At 46.0% G+C, this 12,207-nt stretch overlaps 2 protein-coding genes across 13 annotated transcripts in view; one reads left to right on the top strand and one right to left on the bottom strand.

The window, feature by feature from the left end:
• Positions 1 to 2,508: 2,508 nt before the first annotated feature.
• On the bottom strand, positions 2,509 to 8,359 carry GGPS1 (geranylgeranyl diphosphate synthase 1). Of its 5 annotated transcripts, none has more exons than XM_054713075.1 (5): positions 8,151 to 8,359; positions 5,768 to 5,791; positions 5,466 to 5,558; positions 3,974 to 4,044; positions 2,509 to 3,587 (listed from the first exon to the last, which is right to left on the bottom strand). In XM_054713075.1, the coding sequence occupies exons 3-5, from the start codon at positions 5,533 to 5,535 to the stop codon at positions 2,829 to 2,831; spliced, it is 900 nt and encodes a 299-aa protein (XP_054569050.1). In that variant the 5' UTR covers positions 5,536 to 5,558; positions 5,768 to 5,791; positions 8,151 to 8,359; the 3' UTR covers positions 2,509 to 2,828. The 5 variants fall into 5 exon arrangements, with proteins under 5 accessions (XP_054569050.1, XP_054569052.1, XP_054569051.1 ...); XM_054713077.1 differs by lacking the exon at positions 8,151 to 8,359 and adding an exon at positions 7,780 to 8,122; XM_054713076.1 differs by lacking the exon at positions 5,768 to 5,791.
• Positions 8,360 to 8,712: 353 nt separating this feature from the next.
• ARID4B (AT-rich interaction domain 4B) overlaps positions 8,713 to 12,207 on the top strand; it is a 63,837-nt gene continuing 60,342 nt past the window's right edge. For 2 of the 8 annotated variants that reach the window (XM_054713145.1, XM_028157969.2), the window contains exons 1-2: positions 8,714 to 9,140; positions 9,762 to 9,816. In XM_054713145.1, the coding sequence (XP_054569120.1) occupies positions 9,811 to 9,816 (6 nt within the window). In that variant the 5' untranslated portion in view covers positions 8,714 to 9,140; positions 9,762 to 9,810. Of the gene's footprint in view, positions 9,141 to 9,761; positions 9,817 to 12,207 lie in introns of all 8 variants that reach the window. The other 6 variants (XM_028157974.2, XM_028157971.2, XM_028157970.2 and 3 more) reach the window with 6 other exon arrangements.

Raw genomic sequence — 12,207 nt, 5'->3', positions numbered from 1 at the left:
TTGGTTTCTCAAATGTTTATTCCCATTTTGCATTTTCTATTAAGTGACTGGGAAAGATTTTACAAAGTACCTGTGCAGATTATCATTAGTACTGCCGCCCCCAAATACCTTCCATTATTCATTACGCCAATAATCAGACCTTCAGACATATTTTTCTTTATGTATAGTAACAAAAGTAATTCAAAGACAATAAATTGGTCATTCTCCTATAGCCGTGGTCGGCAAACTGGCTCGCGAGCCACATGCAGCTCTTTGGCCCCTGGAGTGTGGCCCTTCCACAAAATACCACGGCCTGGGCGAGTCTATTTTGAAGAAGTGGCGTTAGAAGAAGTTTAAGTTTAAAAAATGTGGCTCTCCAAAGAAATTTCAATCGTTGTACTGTTGATATTTGGCTCTGTGGACTAAAGAGTTTGCCGACCACTGTCCTAAAGCATAGAGTGCTTCTCAAAGACTACACAATAAGGCAGTTAGTGCTGCCATGTTGGAGAGTCCAATGCCACTTGCACTGTATGTGAATTCACATTGTGGCGTCCATTAGCGACTCTTTTCCTGCATTTCAACAGGCAACAAAGCCTGTTCTAGGTTAACGACAGTGAAAATGGAACAGATAAGAGACATCACAAAGGGCTTGGGAGGACTAAATGGATATCGGAGGCAAGGGTAAGAAATAAATCCAAGACACACTCCTGGGTCACTTAAAGAGTGAAGATGGTGCTTTAAAAAAAGGGCCGGGGTAAAAGTGATTTCACTCCATTATTTAGGTTGGTAGAGGGACATGAAGAAAGAATGAGCTAGTTTTAATTATTTATTTCAGGTAAAGAAGCAGATACAGGACCTGGCTTTGAGGTCAGGCTTTTGATATCATAATGGTAATCATAAAAAAACTGAGAGCCATGTTTTAATTTCTCTATATAGTTAGCATTAAGTCTTTCTAAATAATAATGCTTTCTTCTTTTTAAGTTATGGACTCATAACCACAAAATTCAAATTCCCATAGTGTAGCACAAATACCCATGATTTTAAGAGGTTCCCTAGTCTCAATTAAAATGAAAGATTCAAATTTTCATACAAGTTAGTAAAGACAGTACCCAACTTAAGAAATTTATCTTTATTGTTGAAAATCTTACCGAGGTGTCCTCCAACTTATCGAAAAGGTGTGAGTGCTTTGGTGAGAATGTCTCAGGCCAGTACAGGTGCTGGTGATCAGATCGGAGACAACAGCCTATAGAACCGATCCAGCCAAACGCACTGTTTCTGAGAAACACAACCTTCATTTCGGGATGTCAGCACTTCTAACAGTCACCGAGGCCTCTTCCTACCTCCCGGCCTCAGATGGCTCCAGGGGTTTGGGCTGGGAATTCCACAAGAGGGAGCCAGGGTTAAGGCACTGGACAGCTAATTAGTGCCGGATGGTAGCGTGGAGACTTTGCAGGCAGGCACCAGATCTCATGTTAACACTCTCTCTCCTTTCATCAGAGATTAAAGAGGCCTGCAGCTCCCTTTCCATTCAAGCACCAGCTGCCTTCTAGCGGGGTGGTGCGTGGGAAGGAAAAGGGCATTTCCTCCTGAAGTGAGCTAACTGCTCTTTTATGATTTTTACTACTAACCCTGGGAAAGTAGACAAAGGTTTAAAGGCTCCTTCTTAAAATACTTCTCCATGTACTTTTTTTCTTTCCAAATGGACAGACTGTTATACCCCGATACTAATCAGTTTGGGGGCACCAGTTACTTTATAACCAACCAACTTGGGCCGGCGTGTGAAAGACTTCTTGATGCTGTTTATCACTGTCAGCCTTCTCATGGAAGACTCACGGGAATTTCCAGGAAGGAGACTGATACTCTAAGCAGCAACTTTTAGGAAGAGGAATTCCCATAGTCGATGGGCCATCGAGCCATAGAAACTGGTCCCAAGTAGCCACTGGCTTGGAACTGTCAGCCTTGGGGTAGATGAATTGGGAACTGCCCATACAGTATAGTCCGAAGTATTGATATTCCTGGAAGCTTCTTTTTTTTCTTATTACTGTCTTCCCTCTGTCAAACCCTCAGCCAGCCACTTTCCCCAGGTTGTGTGGGGAGGTACAGGACAGGAACATACAGGGCAGACCAGACCCGGGAGAAAGGTAATGAGGTGGAGATAGCAAGGCCACCACCAGGCACGAGCCCCATGGCCTGAGAGGGCAAAGCCCAGATGGCACAGGAGGGCTGTTGCTTCAGAGAAGGGTCCCTGGCATAACAGTGATGAGGTTCCCAAACACAGTCCCAGCCCCGAGGACCCTGGCTGCTGTGTCCATGTCCCCTGGTTCGGAAGCTGCAGCTGGAAGTAAGCGAGGCCAGGGGACGTGGGGCTGGCAGGCTGCGGAGGCTCTCACCTCTCCATGTCCCCGGTCGTCTCAGCACCACTGCAAGCAGCGACCCCTCAGCAGCCCAGAGGTGCCCCTGGAGGAGGAGGGGTGGAGACCAGCTTGGCGCAGGCGGACACGTTCAGGGGAAGAGGAGAGCTGCTCCCAGTGCAGAGAAGACGGAAGTCGAATTCTTTATTGACAGAATCAATCAAACACTCCTGGCAGAGTTGGCCACAAGGACCCAACACAGCACACTTCGACATTCACATTACACCTAATTAAATGAGACTCCTCTCGGCTCCCTCCATTGTGTACAATGATTACAGAGTGGTTCTACATGAAAACCACCTCACCCACATCGCCCCTGTCCACTCCGTTTTCAGAGACAAACAGCTTGCTCCAAATTTATAAAAAAATAGGCTAAAAGACAAAAAAATAATCAACTAAAATAAGCTGTCAGGCCTAATCAAGAATGGCTTAATATTACTAATTCTCTTCTTTGAACATTTTACTTAGCTGCGTTATTAGAGCTACCAGTTCAGGGTTGCCACCGAGTGCATCAATTTGTTTGTAGGCTTTCGATTCAAGCTCTCTAAGAGTATTCCGAGTATATTCAAAAGAACCGACACTCTCAAGATAATGTACACAGTACTTTTTAATGTCTATGTTTTCGGTTCTCTGGCGCAAGATGTTCTGCACCTGGGTGCTTTCGGGCTTCAACCAGATAGCATGAATAGTCGGGAACGAGAACTTGCCCTCTGTGAGATCTTCACAGAAGCTTTTGTTCTCACTATATTCTTTGGAGTGTAGATTAGCATAATCATCTCTAATTTGGAAAAAGAGCCCCAGTGTATCAAGTAGTGACTTTAAATCTTCTTTGTAATCAGAGAACAACTGCATGAGACCCACTGCTAATCCAAACAGTCCACCGGTCTTCTGCTGCACCATCGCTTTGTATTCTTCTTCAGTGGGACAAGTGTAGCTATCCCTCCAATAAATATCCAGGCCTTGTCCCTGATGGAGTTCCAAGAGCTGGTGCGTAAAAAGCTTAACTGCATCTGGGTGATCGAGAGTTAAGACTTTCTCCAGGCCAAGAAAATACACATAATTGGCAGAATTGATGACAGACGGGATCCCATAGATGCTGTGTGCCACGGGAAAGCCACGGCGGAGTTTTGAGTTGTCTTCGATATCATCGATGAGCAAACTGGCATTATGCAACATTTCCGTCACTTCAATGATAATCTAACAAAAAGACAAATGAAAAGTTCATTTTTTTTTCATATTTGAAATACTACATGAACAGATTATGATGGTCTCAGGTGCCTTAGTTTTTAAAAGTAGTAATTTTTTAGCAACCCCAATATGAAAACAGTAGATTGCATGAGCATTAAACAAAATTAAGAGCTAGGAGTATTTTTACGTGATGCCATAAATTTCTTGGGGATTAAGAATGAGGTTAGAGGCCCTGGCTAGGTAGCCTAGTTTGTTAGGGCATCCCAGCCTGGGTGCATGCAAGAATCAACCAATGGATGCATAAAATATACGAAACAAGAAATCAATGTTTCTCACTCTCTACCCAAAGCAAAAAAAAAAAAAAAAAAGAGGGAGGATTGGAATTGCCTAGATACCTGAAGCTTGTCGTCTGGAACTTTTAGCCAATGATTAAATGCCTGTGAAAGTTTGGTTCTCACTTGCTTACCTGCAATTAAAGAATAAAATTTGGCAGTAAAGTTAATACTTTAATTATAAAAAACATTTCAGAAATTTACTCGAAACAGATCGGACTTGATAAATCCAACCCCATCACCCATTACCCACTGGAGAGCTTCCAGTGCTGGGCCCACTGGACCCTTCTGTCGAAATGCACATTCTAACCCCAACCTTAAAACCAGGGCGGGCAGCAGAGGTTCTAACCCTTCAGCAGCCCATTACTTTCATCTTAACTTGTATCAACAATTCTGGAATGGAATTGGGGTTTAGGAATTATGATCTAATTCATTCCTTTTGAAAGGATGCCAGCCTAGTTAGTGGCAGTTAATTAGCACTGTCAATTTCACAGAACATATTAGAGAACATAGGCATTTTTTTTGAGAACATAGGTATTTCTAGTGAAATGTACATTGCTATTGAATTACCTCATACAATTACCTCTTAAAATTATGTAGCATTCCTTTAAATTAAAGTTTTAGAGAACGGACAGCTCTGCCGCTTTCCTACCAAAAAATAACTACCATGGCCTGAAGTATTCCCCTTTATATGAGAAAAGAGTATTTCAGGTTCCAAGTGACTGGTTTATAAGTGAATTTTATTCTAAGAACTTACACTTGTTATATGTCTGAATTTTTACTATTATCATTTTTTCCAAAGTTAAAAAAAATATCAAAATAACACACGTGCATACACATAAACATGATTAGGCAAGTGTAACCGTTGGAAGCCATGACCAGGTGGCCCATCTTTACATAGGAATAATGTGGGTTATGCTTTTAAGTAATGTGACTTAGAAGCATTACTATTTGGCTGTTAAAGGAACTAGTAGTGTAAGAAATGGAGTGTGTGTGTGGGTAGAAGCATGAGCATGGCAGGTAACGGAAGCTTTTTGTTGTTGCACAAATTGGCATAGCGTTCCTTAACCTAGTGGGGAATAGGAAAGTGTAGCATCCATAAGTAATAAAATCTCCAAAAAGGTACTCAAATGTTTTAAGTATTTTTAATTTTTAGGTAAGTTATATACTTGCATATTTTTAAGGGTACCTCAAAAATGTCCCTTTTAATAACCAATAATCACTTTTCTCCTATGCATGACCTTAAATATAAAAATCTCAAGAGCTGGCAAACCTAACCTTTTCTGAATGCCAACATTTGGTGTGGGTGGCAATAGATGTTTCTCTCTCTCATCCTCTCCCTTCCCTTATTTCTAAACATCAGTTAAAAAATATTTAAGAATTGAAAAGTGTGTTTTTTGTAGTGTACTCTTGAGTATGTAGGTGAAACAATAAAAAAAAATTAGCACACCAGGCCATGGCTCTATTAATTTAGCTTTAGGTTGATGAATACTACGGAATGCCTATGTGAGTCTGAAGGCTAACATGTGAATGACCACTACTATGTAAAACCTACCTGGTAACTGAAGCAAGTACTTGTAGGGTTCTAGAAGAATTCTTTGCACTTTTTCGTGAGTCTTCTCCATTGTTGTTGAATTTCAAAGATCGTCTGTTAAAAAAGAGAATCATAAATATGAACTCATTAATCAAACTATCGTTGAGTGTCAAATTACAAAGGAATTTGTATCTCAAGGAATTTGTAAAGCCAGACTTTGTTTCATTTTAAAAGAAAATTCTATGGGTCTGAAATCTTGAGAACATTATGCTAAGTGAAAGAAGCTAGTCACAAAAGACTACATATTGTATTATTCCACTTACATGAATTGTTCAAAACAGGCAAATCTGCAGAGACAGAAAGTAGATTAACAATTGCCTAGGTAACGTTAGGGTAGAGGGGCTAGGGAGTGACTAATGAGTATGGTATTTCCTTTGGGGGCCATCAAAATGTTCAAAAATTAAGATTGTGGTGGTGGTTGTACAGCTCCGTGAGTACACTAAAATCCACCTAATTGTATACTTTAAATGGGTGAACTATGATATATAAATTAAATCGCATTAAAAAAAGGAAGTTTTCATTCAAGTGATTGGTCAGTGTTCACCTGGATTTTAAGGAACAAAACTTCTATTAAACCTTTTATATTTACTCAACCGTGAAAGGCTTATTATGGTTATGTCAAATTAATGTTAAAACAAATCCACAGATTTCGATTATTCTATATATAATTGATTATACAAATTAGTAAACATACTTGTTTTCTATGAATATTAAAATGTTTTATATACTACATATAATTTAAGGGGAGACTTCTCTGCTGTATTTTCACTACAATCAATCCATTTCAGAGATTCTGATTTAAATTAAGACATGAATTATTAAAAATATTCCCTTCCTTTATTCTTCTTAAATTTACATTTACTTTAATATTTCCTACCATATCACTCATGGTCTTCCTAGATCCTTCTTCACTATTGAATCTCTACTCTCCTGCTCTGTAAAAATCTATTTTTATTTGTCCTCACATTAGAAGTTTTTAAAAAAATATATATTTTTATTGATTTTTTTACAGAGAGGAAGGGAGAGGGATACAGAGTTAGAAACGTTGATGAGAGAGAAACATCCATCAGCTGCCTCCTGCATGACCCCTACTAGGGATGTGCCTGCAAGCTGACGCTCTATCCACTGAGCCAAACCGGTCAGGGCACATTAGAAGTTTACTAATTGCTCTGACATCTTTGACACATTTCAGGTTTTCCCCCTTTATCTGCTTTCTTTTGCTTCTCTGGACAATGATTTCGTCTTTAGGATTATGAATTTAAAGAACTGAAAAGTGCACGCCCTGGCCTGTGTGGCTCCCCTGAATAGAAAGGTTGCAGCTTTGAATCCTGATCAGGGCACTGCCCAGGTTACAGACTCCATCAGCGGTGGGGGTGGGGGTGGGTGGCAACAGATGTTTCTCACTCTCACTCCCCCTTTCTAAAAATCAATTAAAAAACATATTTAAGAATTGAGAAGTGTGTTCTTTGTAGTCTACTCTTGAGTATGTAGGTAAAACAATAAAAAAATTAGCACACCAAGCCATAGCTCTATTAATTTATTTTTAGGTTGATGAATACTACAGAATGTCTATGTGAGTCCGAAACAACTCACTTGCAAAACGCTAACTGCTTTAAATCTATTCAAGCAATGGATGGGTGACAAATACAAAAACATCCTCTCCTCCGTGTGACTACTGCAATGACTTCCTAGCGGTTCCCTGCATTAGCTAGTGATCTTTGTAAAACTGAAATCTTCAAAGGGAAGTCTTCTCTCTCTTTCCACTGGGAAAAAACACACACCAAAACTCCTTAACACAGTGTGTAAGGATCTGGGTCCCTGCTCCTCCAGCCTCAGTTCCGCTATTTCAAAAGCTCCCATTTGACAGGAGGCTTTCCAACGGGCAGTTCTTTAGGTCTGAAAAGTGCTTTCCTTAGTTACCCCCAGCCAACCTCTCAGGTCCAACCTCCCCGGCTCGGTAAAGCCCTCCCTTAGGTCTCTAACCCCACGCTCTATCTCAGCTCCCCTGCAGCCCTGCTCGGCAGCACTCCCCGCCGCTGCCCTCAGGCCGGCCTGTGCGTGCCCTTATTACCACCACCCCGCCCATAGGCTTAGGTCCCCTGAGGCAGGAGCCGGGCCGGTTCCTCTGCCGGTAGGCGTTCCGCAAGTACGCGACTGAACGATCGCACGGAAACTGCCTTCTAACGCGTTCGAGGGTGAAGTCAGGGCGCACACATTAGCGCATGAAAAGATCAAGGGAGGGGTCTGGTGTCAGAACGGCTAGAGAGAGACCTACAAAAGTAAGCGCAGCTCGAAACCTTCCGGCCGATGAGGGGTCTGCAGAGAACGACCCGAGGAGCGGGCGGGGGTTTGAACAACTCCGAGGCCGACTTTGCACCGCGGCGGGGCCGGGAGCCTCCAGCATCCGCTCCGCCTGCAGGGTCGCCGGGCCCGCGAGGCTCCGCTTCCTCTCCGCTCCGATGCCCCTTTCCGCCCCGATCCGGCCCCTCCAGTTTTTCCCTTTCGCCCGCGACGGGACGCAGAACATTCGGACCCAATCCGGTTCAAGCATCCGGGGCCTCACCATCCTTCTTTCTTTCCTCCAGACCCCGCCCTCCTTCCCATCCGGGTCCCCCCCGCTCCCCAGCCGCCACCACTGCCGCTCACGGTTCAGCGATGAGATCACAGCTTCCGCGCCACCGGTCCGGGAGTAGTAGCAGGGCCCAGTATCAACTTCCCACTTTATAGCTCACACCCGGGCTCCTCCCGACGCTTCCATGAATCCCTCCCCCTACTTCATCAAGGAACTCTCCGCCCTCCTCGGCCGCGAGCGACGCCGCATTATTCTGTGCAAGAAAATGCGCCATCCCGGTCCCACTGCGCAGGCGCCGCCGCCACCTCCCTGCACTGTCGCCCCGCCCCTTTCCCCCCTCCCGCTCCGTCTCACGCAGGCGCGGGGCGTTGCGGGTCTTGCAGTTCTCGCGGGCGAGGGCTCGCACACGGGCACCCCGGGTCGGACTACATTTCCCGGTAGGCTTTGGGGCGTCACTTTCTGTTTCCATAGAACTGGTGGGAAAATGGCGTCGTTGTTTGTATCCCAAGGACCAATAACAACGAAGTGTGGGCGGGTTCTAAAACATCCTGGCCAATCCGCGGTCGTCTCAGAGGCCATCCGGGAAAGAGGTAGGGGAGGGGAGACAGCTTAGGGGAGTGGAGAGCGGAGGGAAAGGGGGGGCTCGGGCGGGGGGAGCGATGTTTGCCCGTCAGTCGAGTCCGGAGTGAGGAGCTTGGGCGCCGGAGCGGAGGAGTCTCTGAAGCTTAGCTGGCCGCCGCCACGGCCGCCGCCTGGACCTCTCCCCGGAGCGAGCCGCAGAAGGGTCTGTGGCCGCCGTCCTCTGGGGGGCAGCGCGACGGGGGCCCGGGCTCCCGTCCGGGAGGGTTTTTCGTCGTCCCCCTCCCCCCAGCGAGGGAACCCGAGCGGCCGCCAAACAAAGGTACCAGTCGCCGCCGCGGGAGGAGGAGGAGCCGGAGCCTCAGCCTCGGCCCCGCTGGACGCGCCGCGCGTCTCCCCATCTCTCCCCCGGGCCTGCTGGTTTTGGGGGGGAGCCGGGGAGGGGACCCCGGACGCGCTGGGCTCAGCGCCGGCCTCCGACGAAGGTAGGGCATTTCTGAGGCGTCCGCGGGCTCGTCGGGGGGTCCTTCGGGGAGTCCCCGGGCCCGGCCAACGCGCGGGAGGATCGCCGCGGTGGGCTCGCCGGGCGCCCGAATCCTTGGCCTCAGCTTGCGGAGCCCCCCCCTCCCCCCGCGGTCGCCCCGGCCTGGTGGCCGCGTCCCGGGGTCGGCGAGGGCCCCGGCGGGGCCCGGCGAGCGCGGTGGCTGAGCCGCCTCCGGCCCCTCCTCCCGTCCCCTGTCCCCGCGGCCGGCCCACGGGGTCCGCTCGTCCTGTCGGTCGGTCCCCCGTCTCGGGACGGGACGTGGGCAGCGGCCCGGCGTGTAGGTCCCTCGGAAGCGGGGGAGCGCAGAGGCCCCGGCCGGCCCGGCTTGTTGCGAGTTTCTTCTTTGACAGAAATGGCGTCATTGTCGGAGCTGGGAAACTCTGTCGGGTCCCGACAATGGGGACGCTGAGCTGCCGAGCCGGGTGGGCGGCGGGGTGTGCGGTGGCGAGTCCCCGCATCGGCCTCTCGCGGCCCGGCGGTCTCTCTCCGCCTCGGCCCGCGCAGGGGGTGCCGGAGCAGGGGGTGCCCGCGGTGGTGACGGTGTCTTTTGTTTCCCCTCCAGGTGCAGGTGAATCGGGTGTTGTGGAGGGCGCCGCGGTCCTGGCATCATCATGAAGGTAAGATCGCCGCGGAAAAGGAACCTCTGGGGCCGCAGAATCCAGGAAGCGAGGGGGTCGGATCGAGGGCGCGCTTGGGGCCCTCGGAGCGCTGGGCTTGGGGGCCTGGGGTGCGAGCCCTTCCCGGTGGGGGGGACGAGAGTTAGTGGGGTGGTTGTCGGGGCGCAGTGCTGAGGAGTTGGAGCCAGTTTTGGAATCTCGCACTGAGGATGGCTGTCCCGTGGATCGAGCGCCTCTTTTTGCCGGAAATGAGAGGCAATAATTGCATGCTTGCGAGTGTTGCTAAAAGCTAAGACAGAAAAAGCAGGTCAGGTAATCCGACTCTAGAACCTGAACTGTATTGGGGTTCTATCGGTTACACCGATGTAAGAAAACCCCACTGATTGTGTTAACGGTGCTGTGAGTTTTTAAGCAGACCTACCTGATTAGCCAGGAACAGAATCTTAACGCAAAGATTTTTAAAAGAGGATGTGGGTGATCTTGGCGCAACTCGGAGATGGCAGTGGTTCCTTGTATTTCCAGGGATTTAGGATTGCGTGGGGTAGATGTCCTTGTTGAACTACATAGTCTGGGAATTGTCAGGTGTAGTGTTGCTTTGTGATGAAACGGATGGTCTGGTTCCTCTTAAATGTAAACGTATTCACCGAAGGAGTCGATATTGTCCAAAAAGTAGAATTTGCTTAATTGGTGGAAGAAATGACAGCAGTAAAAGTACAGGCTTGGTCCCCTGTGGAGACGTGTGACTGAGTGCTGTGATGTTTTTCAAGCAGTCTAGGAGGAAAGCCTTAGGCACCTGAGTGTCTAGATTCAACTGGTGGAACTTGGAGGCCAGCAGATATTTTCATCCACGTTCAGAAGCGCGTGTGAAGGAGGTAGCGTGTGTGCACAAGGGCAGAAATGCAACAGATAGTCTGTCAAAATTTAATGCAGTCCACTTTTGACAGTTCCTTTGAACTATTTTTAAACACATTTGCTTCACTTTTCTTCAGAGTCAAGAGGGCTTTTAAAATTTGTAATGCTTGTGTTTATGGCAGAAAGAAGAAGCTGTGGCTACTTAAATGTTTATCAGCTGAACAAAGTAATTATGTTCAGTCCAGTTATTTCTTAGGCTTTTTCTTCCGGAGTTTGAGGTGCTTTAAACACCTAAAATGTGTGTATCTGCTGAATTCCTATCTCACCTTCATGTAAACAAAAAACAAATCAGTGATGTTTCATAAATGAATCCCTTTTTGTTAGTCACAGCTGTGACTACTGTACTGTGATCTGTGTAAAACAGTGACAAGTGAGTTTATAAGAAAAATGTTTGCCTTGCTTGATGATGGACAAGAATTTCTTAAGAAAAATGTTGGGTTGAATAATGTGTAATAGATTCAGAAGCTGAATAACACAGGATTTCATTTGGAATAAATGCTGTAATTTGTCACAATTCCCAAAGTAGTGCCTGGCCTGTTAGGAACTCTGTTAATCTTTGGTTAAAAGAAATGTAGTAAGTTGAAAGTCTTTTAGATTTAAATTTTCTTTTCCTTTCCTTTCTTTCATTTCCTTTTTCTTCTCTTTTTTTTCCCCAATGTGTGTTTAAAAAATAAAAATGAAAGTACGTTGGAAACTTTAACCCTAAAAGTTTCATGGTGTGAGGCAAATGCAAATTTTGGGGTATCATTTTAAAACTAATTTTAAATGCTCAGCATTTCCATTATTCCTGCCTTTAAGAAAAGGTGTTATTAAAATACACTTCTGATTTTATACAAGATGAACTTCCTGTTACTATATACTAAGTTTCCTCTTAGGAAACCTACTAGTAATCAGTAGTACTAAAAACTTAGCTAATTTCTTATAACTTAATTTCTTGTGTGATGAAAGTTGAGAGGCTGCCCATGATTGGTATTTTGCTTTAAAAAAATTGCAATTCAAAAAGTATTTAGTATTGATTATTTTGGACTTAAATTTTTTCCAGGCTCCCAATTTCCATATTGTAATGACAACAGAGCTATAGAGGGATTTATGCCATTTGTTAGCTCTTACCGAACATATTTATACTTGATGTAAGGAGGTGGAGTGTATAATGTTGATGGAAGAAGAGTTGAGGTGGTGAACACACAATATGTATACATGTTGTGGAATTGTGCACCTGTACCCTGTATAATTTTGTTAACAACCAGTGTCGCCCCCCAATAAATTAAATAAAAAGGGGGGGAAATCACTGTAGTTCTGCTTCTGACTGTGCAGTTTAAAAGTAATGATGCTTAGCCCTGGCTGGTGTGACCCAGTGGTTAGAACATCAAACCAAAGAGTTACAGGTTTGATTACCGGACAAAGGCAGGTACCTGGGTTTTGGGGTCGCTGCCTGGCCCTATTTGGTCAGTTGGTCCTTGGTCCGGGTGCTTGCAGGAG

The sequence above is a fragment of the Eptesicus fuscus genome, chromosome 24, assembly GCF_027574615.1.
Source record: "Eptesicus fuscus isolate TK198812 chromosome 24, DD_ASM_mEF_20220401, whole genome shotgun sequence".
NCBI classification, from domain to species: domain Eukaryota; kingdom Metazoa; phylum Chordata; class Mammalia; order Chiroptera; family Vespertilionidae; genus Eptesicus; species Eptesicus fuscus.
The sequence above is the reverse complement of the archived record's forward strand: the minus strand, read 5'-3'. Positions and strand labels throughout refer to the sequence as shown.

Coding starts and splice junctions, on each gene's coding strand:
- GGPS1 (XM_054713075.1), bottom strand. CDS start 5,535: ATGGAGAAGACTCACGAAAAAGTGCAAAGAATTCTTCTAGAACCCTAC. Junction 4,045..5,465: donor GTACTTGCTTCAGTTACCAG/GTAGGTTTTACA, acceptor CTTTAATTGCAG/GTAAGCAAGTGAGAACCAAA. Junction 3,588..3,973: donor TTCCAGACGACAAGCTTCAG/GTATCTAGGCAA, acceptor TCTTTTTGTTAG/ATTATCATTGAAGTGACGGA.